General features: G+C 38.4%; 1 protein-coding gene across 1 annotated transcript in view; it reads left to right on the top strand.

Annotated features, from left to right (window-relative positions):
* Positions 1 to 3,078: 3,078 nt before the first annotated feature.
* The window catches only part of LOC104508858 (leucine-rich repeat-containing protein 16A), a gene marked incomplete at its 5' end in the record, with an annotated part of 69,672 nt that continues 58,743 nt past the window's right edge, over positions 3,079 to 14,007 (top strand). The window contains 5 exons of the mRNA XM_010150607.1: positions 3,079 to 3,195; positions 7,140 to 7,243; positions 9,787 to 9,864; positions 9,980 to 10,056; positions 10,929 to 11,033. Coding sequence (XP_010148909.1) covers positions 3,079 to 3,195; positions 7,140 to 7,243; positions 9,787 to 9,864; positions 9,980 to 10,056; positions 10,929 to 11,033 — 481 coding nt within the window. The remainder of the gene's footprint in view (positions 3,196 to 7,139; positions 7,244 to 9,786; positions 9,865 to 9,979; positions 10,057 to 10,928; positions 11,034 to 14,007) is intronic.

The following is a 14,007-nucleotide window of genomic DNA, read 5'->3' as shown; positions in this document are numbered from 1 at the left end:
TATATGATTCTATACAATGTGCCATGGGCCTAACTGCATTGTACAGAAATTTCTTTTGTAAGTTGGAAGAAAGGCTGTCACATAGTTGATTCTGCCTTTGAAAAAGTGCATTTAGATTGGGTTATATGGAAGGTTTTTTAAGAGGAACTTGGTTTTTATCTTGAAAGCAAAACAAATGACCAAAGCATTTGGTAGATATTCTATGGTGGAGGGGATTATTTAACAACAATAAAAAAAACCCCAACATATCAGTGTGAGCACTTTCTTTGCAATAAACCTATACATTCAAACCATTCTGCAGTATTCACACAAAAGATAGAAATTAAATACAGAACCTACTACTTAGCGAAATTAGTAGGGGTTTTTATTATCTCAGTCTCTCCTATCACATGCACAACTAAGATTTGACCTTTTCATTAAAGAATTAGATAAGTTATGTGAGTACTTAATGAGAAATTAACTATAATTGCAATGTGCAAATATTGCAGCTTTTCAGTTTAAGAAAGATTTGTGTGTCCTGTGGTCTGATATTCACTGAGTGGAAGGTAGATTTGACTCCATTATAAACTGAAGGGGCAGCAAACATTTCATGGGTAAAAGCTGGCATAATGGAGATTCATGTAAACATATATATTTCAGAAAATATCTCTGTGCAGGAACTGGAAGTTCAACCATATAATTCTGCAGTTATAAGGGAAATAACACAGAGTTGTGTGGATTGTGAGGAAGAACATATTGTTGTGCCTTGTTGAAACAAAAATACCCACCCTAAACTATTATATATTATTGAGTACTACTAAGTAAAGACATTGTATATTATATTAATGCAACTGTCTGTATTCCAATAATATTAAAAGTGTGTTTAGTTTAACTAAGGCATAGGATTTGGTTTTGGTTGAAATACAAACCAGTGATTATATGAAGTAATTTTACTCTGAGACCAGTCTCTTAATTTGGGATTGGCTTCCCTTTATGAGGCTGTCAATATTTGTGAGACTAACACCTGGAAAGTTTATCATCAGCCTCGGCTTTAAAATCTAGCCATGCTAAAGCACTGGGAATTTTTCTTTTGGTTCTACTAGGATCAGAATTTAATCTCTCATTTTGTTAAAAATAATGCAAAACAAACGTACTGAAGCTTAGAAATACTCAAATTCAGAACCGTGTGCCTGGATGCAGTTAACTCTACTCCTGCCATTAGAACTCTTGTCTCTGTTACGAGGCTAGCAAAAATGGGTGGCTTAAAGAGTCTGCAGGGGCCTGAGTGACCAGGACTTTTTCTTTTTTGCATCTGATTCCTTCAACTTATAACTGGGTGGACCCTTAATCCCCAGTGCTGGTAAGATTTCTCAGGTCTGCTAGAGCGGTAAGTGGTCTGTAGATTGTTGGCCGGATACATAGAGGGAAAGGTAAAATTATTTGCTGCATTTCTTACCCAAGATGCTTCACAACAAAAATTAGATTTGTCATAGCTTTAATGATTCTGATTGTACTCCTTTTTCTCCTCTTCTGTCTGCATATCTCTGCCGTGATTTTGAAAGTATATATTTTGAATAAACCAGCTCAACAAAAGTGGACAATGAGGTACAGAATATAAATTCTGAGGCCAGCTTAAGATAGATTGAGCCTCCTACTTCAGTGGATCTAAATAGATGATTTTTTTTTTTTTTAAATAGTAGAGCTATGAGAGAAAATTATATTGATATGAATTGATTCATTCTTGGTGAAAGTTAGTGAATGTATCCAGTGACCATGCTGTTTTACAGTAAACAAGGCCAAGGTATCATCAGTCTAATATTTGGCAGTATAAATAAAATGCAGTGTGTTGGTTTGAGCTGCATGGATGTTGCACTATTCACCAGTGTGAATACACAGTGTGCTTTTACAGAGAGCATTAACAGAACCCCTACAACAACATCTGCAAGATAGCTCCCTTTTCATTATCAATTCTAGGTAAAGTAAAACAAGATAAAACCAGAGAAAACATATGTATGTGACATACTAGTAGACTGTTTCACGTCTGCATACGTGGAGAAGGGTATCAGCTTTTTCATTTACTATGTTTTAAAACAGGTAAAAAACTGTTAAAAAGAGAAAACCCCTTTTTCTTTGCCTTTTCTCAATGGGTGAGTTGCTGTAGGGGACTATATTTCACACCTTAGGTGAAGCCTGGAGTTTGTGTTGATTTATTCCTCTAATAAATATTTCATGGAATCATTCCACTGTTATTTAGGATGTGTCTTCTTAATCAAATTTCAATCTTTTGCTTAAATGTGTGGATTAAATTTATGGAGTGTGGAACTTGGATACACTGAGAAAAGGCTTTAATGAAAAGTGCTTGTCTCTCTTTCTTTTTTTGGATTTGTGCTGAGGTAGTCTAGTCCCTGTCAGCATCTTTACAGGTTTTTAGTCTTTGGAATCACAAGTGGTTGTAGCATTTCCAAGCCCGTTTCCTGGCTGGTAACCTGCAGGCTACTGTAAGGGAGTGAGGTAGGTGGCCGTTACGACTTGGTGTAGGTTTCAGGTTTGTAGGGTTTACCTCAGGAGAAGAGGACAGTGTTAGCTTATGTGGATATCTTGCCTCAACAGCTTTTCCTTTTATAAGAAAGAGTTTGAAGCTTCATGTGAAGTACCATTGTTGGGTTTTATTCTGTGGTGTGTTGTTGGGTTTTGTTTTTTGTGTTTGTTTTTTTTTGTGGGTTTTTTTGGTGTTTTTTTTTTTTTTAACTTACAGATTTTTTTTTTTTCTTTTGGCCAAACCATAAAGCTTCCAGATTTTCCTACTGCTGACCGTTTGGCATGTATAATAATTCCTCTTGACCCATTCTCAAAAGTATGTGTGCATCATGTAGTTTTAAAACTAATTAAGGCTGATTGTTAACAGCAAAGTTCCCTGTCCAGTGGTTAACAAAGAAGGGATCTTGGCTACATCAGTCTTTTCAAACACATTTGCTCATAAAAAGACAGGGTGGTTTTGGGTCCACCCCCACAGTGGGTGCAGTGCTTCCCATGAGGGTGTTTCCCCCCCACCCCGGTGTGATTGCTGGGAGTACCTGGGATCACACAACTAACCTGAAGACATCCATTTTCTCTTCACTCCCCTGACAGGTGTGTCATCTTTGAGCATCCAGTTTGCCAAACTTCCAAAGGGACTGAAACATTTAAATTTATCTAAAACCTCCTTGTCACCTAAAGGTATGTTTTATAAATATGCAACTTCTTCTGTTCTGAAAATTTCAGGCTTCCATCCTAATAATACCTTTTGTTACCAGATTATAAAGGAATTAATTCTGTAATTGATTTACATGTGTATTCATGTAAAGGGGTAATGGGTTTAAATTGAAAGTGAGGAGCTTTAGATTAGATGTCAGGAAGAAATTCTTCATGGAGAGGGTGGTGATGTACTGGAACAGATTGCCCAGAGAAGCTGTGGATGCCCCATCCCTGGAAGTGTTCAAGGCCAGGCTGGATGAGGCTTTGAGCAACCTGGTCTAGTGGAAGGTGTCCCTGCCCATGGCAGGGGGGTTGGGACTAGATGGTCTTTAAGGTCCCTTCCAACCCAAACCATTCTATGATTATTCACAGTGCTCTGAAGTGCTGAAGTGTGGGGGCTGTGTTCTGTGTCCTCTTCAGCTCTTTGGACAACTCTTACTTGCTTCTTTAAGCTTTGGACTTGAATCTGTAATGTAAGGAAAGATTGAATTTAGAATTGGAATAAATGCTATGTTTCGTATATTCTTCAAAAAGATGTGTGAAGCAAAAATGTGTACAGAATCTTCCCAGTGTTTTGCACGCAATTATTTTATGAAACCAAGTGTTGTGGTGATGGCTGTTAAGTGGTTTGTTCTGAGTAAAGACTTCTTTATTTTATAATATACAAATTTCCAATTTGATGTAGTAATTGAAATGTATGTGTATTTTGAAAGCAGTAACAGTACTGAAACGCAAGAAGCTTTCAGCGTTTTTTGCATTGCTGTTTTACAAATAATAGACACATCATTGACCTCTTCAACAGACTGCTCAAACCCAGGGTCTCCTGTACAGAACATGAATGTTATAAATAGAAAAAACACACTGACATTATTGCAGCTTTTTCACAGTTGTTGATGACCTGGAAAAGATGAGTGAGTTATGGTCTATGAAGGACGTTAGTTGATTGCAAACAGGAGCCATGCACTTTAATCCTTCTATTCATTGCTCTGTGAAGTGCAGATTCTGTTTTCTCCTAAGATTTAAGGTTTGACCTGGGGGAATATGGGTGGGCTTTTTTTTTTTTCTGATGTTGTTTTTGAGTGTTCTGTAGCTCCTGTTATGCTTAAGTAAATAGTAAAACCTTAACTGAATTTATTCAATTGTTATTTTAATTTAAAAGACTTTATTAAACTCTGGGGTTAGTTTTTTCCCCACTGATGACACCATTTTTGGTGTCAAGTTGATAAGGAATCTTTACTAACCTTACATGTACTCTTGAGATTGGATGTTCATGAATTTGATAGAAATTCACGTAGTTCTGGTATATTCATTCATTCTGTGCTTTTATTCATGTGACCTGAATGATTTCAGCAAGTGCTTGTGATTGTTGAGTCAAGAGAATGTGCTAGCTATGCTTTGTAAAGGATAAATTGATGAAGTTCAAGGATAAACTGTAAAGGATAAACTTGATGAAGTGCATCCACAAAACTCTTGTCAGTAAAAATGAATCTGGAGGTTATTAAAAGAATTCGGGAGGTTTTTAACACACTTTTAAAGACAATCTTTAAACACAAGCTGAAACATATTTCAGTATGTCTAATACTGACCTCATGTGAATCCTAGACCAGACTGCATTGCAATGACTGTCTGATCTCCAGAGAGTAACATGTCACTAGTAATATCATCCCATGGCATCTCCTCAGAACTCCTGGAAAAAGTATAAGAAATGTGTTAAAATCAGAATTTTTATAACACTGTGGACCTGAAGAAACCCGGCTTCACCTATTTGGTTTTCTGCAAAGCTTTCTTAGCCAGTTTTCCTTTATCTAAGAAGACAGTACTGCACTGGTTTTAACTTGAGAGGCTATTTTTGAACTTGTGCTATTTAGGGGGGAATATTGTCATATTTTCTGTGGAGAAAGTCTAAAGCAGACCTTGGATCTTAGATGCAGTAGGCTCCAAGGTGCATGGATATTTTTCCCCAGCCTTTCATTTATTTATTTATTTTGAGCTTTTCAGTTTGAGAAATTCAGTTCAATCCTTCACTGGCTTTGACCTTATTTAAAAAGTGATTTGTATTCAAGAAAAGTTTCTAAGTTTGAGAAGTCAAATTCAGGTGGTAACTTCCCAGCTGATCTTTATTCAGATATTGTATCTCAAAGTTCCTGAGAGCTATTAACACTCTGAGCCCCCTGAGAGTGGTAAAAGAGCGTGTAAGATTGTCTGCAAATGAAAGTGAGATTACAGTTAGAGTATTGCATGAGGTAGGTGAAGTTCAAACAAAAAATGTATTGATTTGAAGATCCTGGTTAAATGGAAAATTCTAGTATACTCCTTCAAAGATACTAGTATTCTAGTATATTCCTTCAAACTTACTTTTCTGAGCCCAAGCCAAAGGCTAATTAAAAAATCCCTCATTCCCGTTGTTTGCCTTCAGTGGTGTGGCTGATTTTGAGCAGTTGGTCCTTTTAAAACATGAAACAAGCAGCAGCATTACGGGTTGTTTGATAGCTCTTCTCCCCCAAATTCAAACACTGCTCCTTCATTGCCAGAATTGGTTCTCGATAGTATATGCTGAACCATTGACGGTACGTTACATTCATTTCTGTTTCTTCTTGTTGCTTATAAATGCTCTTGAGAAGACTCACGTAAGTGAATCCAGAGCCATAAGCTCCAGTGGTTAAATAGAGCTTTTAGATCTTTCAAAAAAGTATTCATTTGCAGCTTACCTTTATAGTGAGAGTGTGGATCCAATAATGCCATGTTAAGATAAAGGAAAAATTGCACGGAATGAAAAAATCTTTGAGACTTGGCAAGGTGTCACTGTGCTTCAATTCTTTTCAGTATCAAAAGCCTCATGAAACCAAGAGCCATACTATTAACATGAGAGACTTTCTTCATATTTGGGAGCTTGGAAAACTAAAGCACTGCAGTGGGGGATTTTGATCTCCAGTGACTTGCTGGCTACTTCCTCCACATCCTCATGTATAAATCAATTTTGTAATAGTTTTTCTTTGAAGAATGGACATGTTCTGTCTATTGATTGCCAGTCCATTTTCACTGACCAGTAGCTTTGAGAAATTGCCCAGTATTGTGTAGTAGATAAAAAACCTGCCTGCTTTATGACTTTGGCCAGGCACTTACAAAACACATGCATGTAGTGTTTGAAAGGCAGCAGTAGCCATCTACAATAAATTAAAGACTTAGTGATAGGCTAGGGAACCCTCAGATGAAAGTTCAATTTGCTGGAAGTAGCAACATCCTAATTTATATTTGGAAAAGCTGAAGAATTTTAGGGGAAGAAAGCTCTGACTGGTTTTGTTCCCAATGTGAGCTTTTTAATTTTAATGGGAAAAAAATGTATTTGTTCTGATGAAGATTTGAGAGTCTTTATGCATCTCTTGATATTTTAATCAACTAACTATTTTTCTGAAATTACAGGCAAATATGTAATTGAAATATTTTTAACTTCTAGGCCTTGTCAGTTGCTTTTGAAGTTCGGGCAATTATAATTGTTAATGTATTTGGTCTTCCACAGATACTTTCATCTACTTCCATGGATACTTTTATCCAAATATTGTTGTTTGCAGGAAGACACTGTCTTAATGTTACAGAGTAAACTCTGTTTTAAAAACCTGTTTCAAAGTGGGTTTGCACTGTTAAAGCCACAGCAGACTTCACAAAAAGACTTCTTCCCTGGATCCAGGGTCTCTAGCACACACTGACTTCATCAGGGCAGGTGATGGAGCATTGTCCAGGCAAAAGTTGGTATGCTTTGGCAGGCAAGGGTCTTCTATCTGCCTGGTGATCTGTATTCCTCTGCTGCAGTGCAGTGATGGTAACAGGAGGTCATTAAACATTTATGTATGTCTGAAATTGTGCACTTGCAGGGTGTGGGCTAGTTTTGTCTAGAGTAGACCGAGTACTGACTTTTTTTTTTTTGGCAGGAGTGAATAGCCTTTCCCAGTCACTGAGTGCCAACTCGCTGATCACGAACACGCTCGTCTATCTTGACCTCTCAGGGAACGCGCTCCGTGGGGATGATCTCTCAGTAAGCACTTCCTTCTCATTTGCGAGTTAATGCATCGATGTTTTAATTAATTGTTAAGAGAAGGGCAAAGCCATTTTGTTTAGGTCCTTTTTTGCTTTTATTTCAGTACAGTTCTAGTAGGGATAGAAAATAAGATTTTGATCTCTACTCTTCAGCTTATAGTCAGAGAATTAAATTGCCCCACATGATTAAACAAATCCACGTAATTTTAGTTAATTCTTTTAGTCCTTGGCTTTTACTGATAAATGAGAAAACTGCAAGTGTGCCACTTGTTTCAGTGGGCTTGCCATGGTCCCTGACTTCTGGTTGAAAGTGACCAAAACACAATTAAAAAAAAGTCATCTTCTAGTGGTAAGTGTATTACAGATTTCTTATTGGAAGGTTGGAAACAAAGTCTTTTGACTTGGAAAGGCTTAATTTTGGGGTTTCAGCATTTTTTTTGGTGTAAATAAATCTTGACACATGCTGTTGAAACTCACGATTCTTTAAAAAAAAGTAATTATTTTTGAAATTACTTTGTTCAGTTTGTCAATTGCCATAGAGGTGCAGCTCCATTTTCTCCATTACAAAATCTCGATTTGTATGTATTCCCTTTTTTGACTGTTATATCCATATTTCTCTCTCACATCAAAAGTTGTGTGCATGTAAGTGTCAGGTTTTGAGTTCTTTAAGTATTGATCATCTAAAATATGCAACACTACTCACCCAATCTTATAATTTAAAATGCAGGCAGATACAACTGAGTTTTTCACAAATCTGACTAGTTGCAAATTCATCAGCACATCCAAAGAACTAGTCTTTTCAGAAGTAAGAGGTGAAAGTTTCAGTGGTAAAAGAGGATTTAAAAGGTAGCAAACAAGTAGTTAAATGTAAATAAAGACACACAGTGAATTACTCTTAAAAGAGAGAATAACATAGAAAAAAATGTTAAAAAAAATGTACAACTTTGATAGGCAATGCTTAAAGAAGTCCAGTTTCTACCTACACTATTTTAAGGGACATAGATATGAAGAGTGGGTCTTTTCTTAGCCTGTTGGAGAGATATGGTTCCAAGAAAAACATGATTCTATCAAGGTCCCCATCCAGAGGGACCTGGACAGGCTGGAGAGGTGGGCCACTGCCAACCTCATGGAGTTCAACAAGGCCAAGTGCAAGGTCCTGCACCTGGGTTGGGGCAATCCCAAGCACAAGTACAGGCTGGGTGGAGAGCGGATAGAGAGCAGCTCTGAGGAGAAGGACTTGGGGGTACTGGTGGACGAAAAACTGAACATGAGCCAGCAGTGTGCGCTGGCAGCCCAGAAAGCCAACCGTATCCTGGGCTGTATCCAGAGAAGTGTGGCCAGCAGGTCGAGGGAGGGGATTCTGCCCCTGTACTCTGCTCTGGTGAGACCCCACCTGGAGGGCTGCGTCCAGCTGGGGAGCCCTCAATATCAGAAGGATATTGACCACTTGGAGCGAGTCCAGAGGAGGCCACGAAGATGATCAGAGGGCTGGAGCACCTCTCCTATGACGAAAGGCTGCAAGAATTGGGCTTGTTCAGCCTGGAGAAGAAGAGGCTACGAGGAGACCTCATTGCAGCTTTCCAGTACCTTGGATGTGGCTTTGAGCAACCTGGTCTAGTGCAAGGTGTCCCTGCCCATGGCAGGGGGGTTGGAACTAGATGATCTTTAAGGTCCCTTCCAACCCTAACCATTCTATGATTCTATGATTAATACTGACATCTCTTAATCTATGAAACAGTTTTGCAATAGAAGTGAGGGAATCCTGTTATTTAGTAATTAAAATAAATCCTAACAAAGCACAGGGATTTTTAAAGCAGGGACCTTTCTTCCACTGTAGGTATAGTGGGCTAAATGACCTAATTTTTAGAAAGATATATCTATTTTAGTAAAGTTGAACATGCTCCTTTTGGCTTGATTTCATGTGGAGTTGAGCATTCCACATTTCTGTGGATTAGGTCATACTTCCATCTTTCTGTGTTGTTCTCCAAGACTAAAAAAATCCCAAAATAAAACAGCATATAGCGGGAAGGTTTACATACACTAACATTTACATGACATATCCTATGCAGTACCGCAGCCATCAATATTAAAGTCTTGTTAACGTTGCTGTGTACTCCCTCAAACCTTTAATACACTGCTGATATTAAGAAATAACCATGGGCTTCATATGCAAATTAGTTGCCTCCCTCATGCTTAAACTTACAAAAATATTAGCCTCTCTGAAATGCAGCAGCAAACTGACATTCCAAGGTAAATTATAATTTGCTGTGAAAGTGAATTGCAAGGTAACTCAAGACTTGTTCATTGAGTAACGTTGGGTAGATGTACTCTGAGCACTGTTTTTTCCCCTGTTGTTTTAACAAATGACAGCCTTCAAAAGTAAAACAGGTTGTTTTGATAAAATGAAAATAAGTTTCCAACACAACTCTCGTAGTGCAATTTTTTGTAAAAGCCTAAAGTCTAACGAGATATAGTGATCCAGTGATCAGTGTCATAATATCAAAATTGACATGGATAATTTTTTTTCTCTATTAATTACAGAGCCTGTACAATTTTTTGGCCCAGCCAAATGCCCTTGTTCATCTGGATTTATCCAACACGGAGTGTGCGCTAGATATGGTAAAGATGTTTCTTGTGGAGACTTACATACCAAGGAAACATTCCTCATATTCTCTCCCTAGGTACTTTTCTGGGTTAACATAGAGTAAAATCAATCTTCTTTGTTTTAAACCAGGTGTGTGGAGCCCTCCTTCGTGGATGTCTTCAGCATCTAGCTGTCCTTAGCCTCTCTAGGACCCTTTTTTCTCACAGGTACAGTTTAAATGCCATTAGTCTTAACTCCTGCAATATTTTGTTTTATAATTTCCTCTCATGTTGCACCTTTTTTTAAGAAGAAATCTAAGACTTGATAAAAGTCTTAGTTATCTATGAAAAACGTATTATTTATTGCAAGCAAAATATTTTCTTTCCCTTTCTGCTCTTTGCTAGATGTCTGTAAAATAAGCTACCTTATTTAATATGTTTTTTGTGGTACTGATGCAGTGGAAAGTTTATATGTATCTTTTGTCTCCAAGAGGCATGTCGTCAGGCTTTGAAGTCTGACTGACTTGACTGATTTAAATTTGTTTTTTAATGATGGTTACAAATGCTTTTTTCCCCCCTTTTTATCCTTTTTTGGGAGGAAGTCTCTTTGAAAGTCTTTGAACATTGACTTTGTAGACTACTTGCATTGTAGGAAATATTAACCTTAGCTTCTTTTTTCTTCCTATGGGATGTTACTCCCTAATTGTGGGGGTAAACTACTCCAGCACTGAATAATTATTTCTAATGGTGAAAATGCATTTTCACGGGTTTTGTAATGTCCAGTTTGATCTTCCACTCATAAGATACAAGTATGTTCACTATTAACCAGACCTAAACGATCATTCTTTGTAGTTCACCAAACAGAAGCTAGATAGTAATGTCTTCTGTGCAGCAGAGAAACGCTGAGGATTGTTTGTTGAATCAACATTTTGATGACATTATATTTCTAAACTAATTGAGAGCCACTGATTACAGAGTTGTTGAAGGTAGAGCAAATTAAACATGTAAAAGATCATTACAGTTCTGATGGCTTACATTCACTACTTATTGGAATGAGGAGTGTGTAGATGCTACTACTTAATGAATTTGTTTGCTTACAGAAAAGGAAAAGAAGTCCCTCCCTCCTTCAAACAGTTTTTCAGTAGCTCACTTGCTTTGATGCAGATTAATCTTTCGGGAACTAAACTCCCTCCTGAGCCTCTAAAGTAAGAATTTAATTTCATTTTCTCCTGTTGCCTAAAACTAGTTTGCATCGGTATTATATGAGTGCCTCATATTAAAGATGAAGGGGAAAGTATTTTGCCTTTTTTTTCCATTGTACATTATTGATATCGCAAGAGTGAGTTTCATAATGATCACACATTCAAGAAATGTTGTTTCCATCTCGCAGTTCAGACTAATCATATTTTGTTCTGGGGGAACGTCACAGCTGTTTAGCTTCCATCAACGTTTTTTGGTGATATATTTCTTACTTTGTGATTTAGGAACAGAACTGTTTGCTTCACAGCAAAATGGGATTATGTACTTGCGTGAGTGCCAATCCCTTGAGGCTGCGGGGTTGCAACAGCCGTTGTGAAACTGGACTTGCTGCAATGCCTGGGAGAAGAGACCTATAGCCCAGAGCCATGCCCTCCTTTTAGGGGGAGAGAATGGCAGCGACTTCTAGGGATGCTGAGTGTAAGACAGCGCTTTGCTATGTGTCACCCATCCTGTGGCTGACAGGTTCTAGTGATGTGGATTGGGCACTTCCATTCCCATATTGTGGGATATAAAGAGTAGTTAGGGAGTACTGGATGGAAAGCTTTTGATACAGTCTGAGGGAAGCTAAGGGAGAGAAAAGTGACATGTGCCACATAAGAAACAGTAGTTTACATTGTTTTGTGATGTTTTTTTCTTAATGCAGTCAGACAATGGAGAGGACAGTACAGTATGATGCTTAAGTAAGATGCACTGGATTGAAGTCTATATTCAACTGCAGGAGCCTATAATTTTTAGATCTTTCACCCTTGCCTGTGTGATGCTCTTGGTTGCTGTCTTGCTTGCTTGAACTTTGTTGAGATCAAGAAGGAGATCACGTGGTACTGATGTGTGATTCTTGGGAAACATACTGGTTGATTCTGATTAATTTAGGGCTGTTGATTCTGTAGAGGAGGGCAGCAGGGAGCTAGCTACATGTAATGAAGCAACAACACAGAATTTATGTTACTAATGCACCAGACAATCCTGTCAGTGCCACAGGAAAAAAAGAATGCTGTGAAACACTGAATGCACCTACACAGATTAGGAAAGTGAGAAGCCCCAAACGCTAAGGTTCACATTTAGGTCTTCTCCTTGGCATGTTGAGTATCTCCTGGGATATTGGAGATCCAATCCAAAATCCTGGAGTTTTGGCAGGTGAGCGTTCTACAGCTGCCTGCACTTATGGAAGATGTTACTCTATTAATTTATCCCAAATACTTGGGACCCCTCATCTGCCAGCTGTGCAGCAAATGCAATCTTCCTAGTCAGCCAAAGTGATCTGTACTAGCAAAAACCTACTCTGATAGTAATGTTTAAGCTGATCTGGATCACTGTGACTGAATTGGGTTAGAGGGAGTTACTCGCATGACTGGTGTTGGTGGAAGTAAAGAGACAGTGACGGGCAGTGTAGGATGAGCTGAGAGCAGCAGTAACCTCTTTTCGCCAGCAGAGACAGCTCCAGAAAGGAGCATCTGTCCAAAGTCCAGCTAGACACACATGGTCCCAGAGTGTCCATGCCACTCGGCTGGCTGGCATTTTGGCATGGGCTTATTTTGTTCTGATGGTAGTGTTCACTTCTGCCTAGTAGGTAAGACAGAGCTTTTAATATTTTTTGGTAGTTTCCTTGATGTGCTTTTTTCTCTGAGGTTTTGCTTCAGCTTGAGCGGGGTGTATTTCACAACAGTACAGGGAGCTGTGATCTGCAGTACACCTTGTTCTCCCTCTCAAACCCGGTATGGCTTGACTAGTACACTTGAAAAGCATCCTGTGGAAGTTCATCTGGTGTTAAAAGGACTCAGGATGTGCTATATCCTGGGGCAGCTGATTAGCATTTTGATCTTGAATGTCAGAAATTACAAAACTTTAACAGAACAATGAAGACCATAGGATTTGTTAAAGACAAGAGATGGAAACACCTTTTTTTACAGACAGACTTATTTGTCATTGCCAAGATTGCAGTGGCACATGAGGGGTGATTTCTAAAAGGAAAAATACAAATGACAATGTACAATAATAGTACTTCTCTGGCACCTTTGATCAGTGCATGTCAAAAAGCTTTTGACAACATGGGCCTTGGAGAACTGTGCTGTTAGAAAGGAGGAGTTCCTGGCTTGTTTCGGTGAACCCAGAGGTCTGAGAGTTGGATGTGTGATTCAAAATCAAGCCTGCCTACAGAAAAAACAGAGATAAAATGCAGATACCTGACATCCCGAGTCCTAAATTCTCCTGATTAATTGTTATTTGATTTATTTCTTACCAACTTCCTTTAGATCAGCAGTTGTGGTATGTTTAACCACAAACGTTAACTCAGCGGGTTTGAAAATACGGATCAATCTGTGCACTCAGGGGAGGAAACAGACTTCCTTGTAAGGTGATGGACCTGTTGATAAAGTCAAGCCTTTCAGGGGAGAGGCTTCCTAATAAAGCTGTGCTGCAAGGATGCCACATAGTGGGTGGGAGAAGGGTGCTTTTAGTTCTTTTGCATAGTTGATGTAGTTTATGTTCCATCACAGCTCACTTTTTTTTTTTAACTAAGTGAAGCAGTTTATACTCCTTTCCTTGTTTAAGTGTATGTTGGCATTTTTGTTCATTTACAGACATTGCCAAAAGTTGTATTTTGATCTGTCAGTGCTATCGCAAGACAGGCTTCTGGTACGCTTCTCATGCAAATGCTAATTACAAGGCCAATTGCTGCATTCTGCATGTTACCACAGTTGACAAGACCTTTCCATGTATTGCCATGTGTGCGATCTAAACATAATGGCGAAGTATAATTATAATATGTCTGCCGTCAGTGCCTTTGAATGCTGGTGATTTTTCATGACGAAGATCTGAGAAATAGTGGGATTTTTTACAATGAGTTTATAGGAAAGAGGTTAGGAAAAAAAAAAACAACCCTTTTTTTCTTCCTGTGAAGGGGAGTACATTTGAAGCAGCACT

This window comes from Eurypyga helias, unplaced genomic scaffold (assembly GCF_000690775.1).
Source record: "Eurypyga helias isolate BGI_N326 unplaced genomic scaffold, ASM69077v1 scaffold13604, whole genome shotgun sequence".
NCBI lineage: Eukaryota > Metazoa > Chordata > Aves > Eurypygiformes > Eurypygidae > Eurypyga > Eurypyga helias.
Note: the sequence above shows the minus strand (reverse complement) of the source record. Positions and strands in the feature narration are given on the sequence as shown.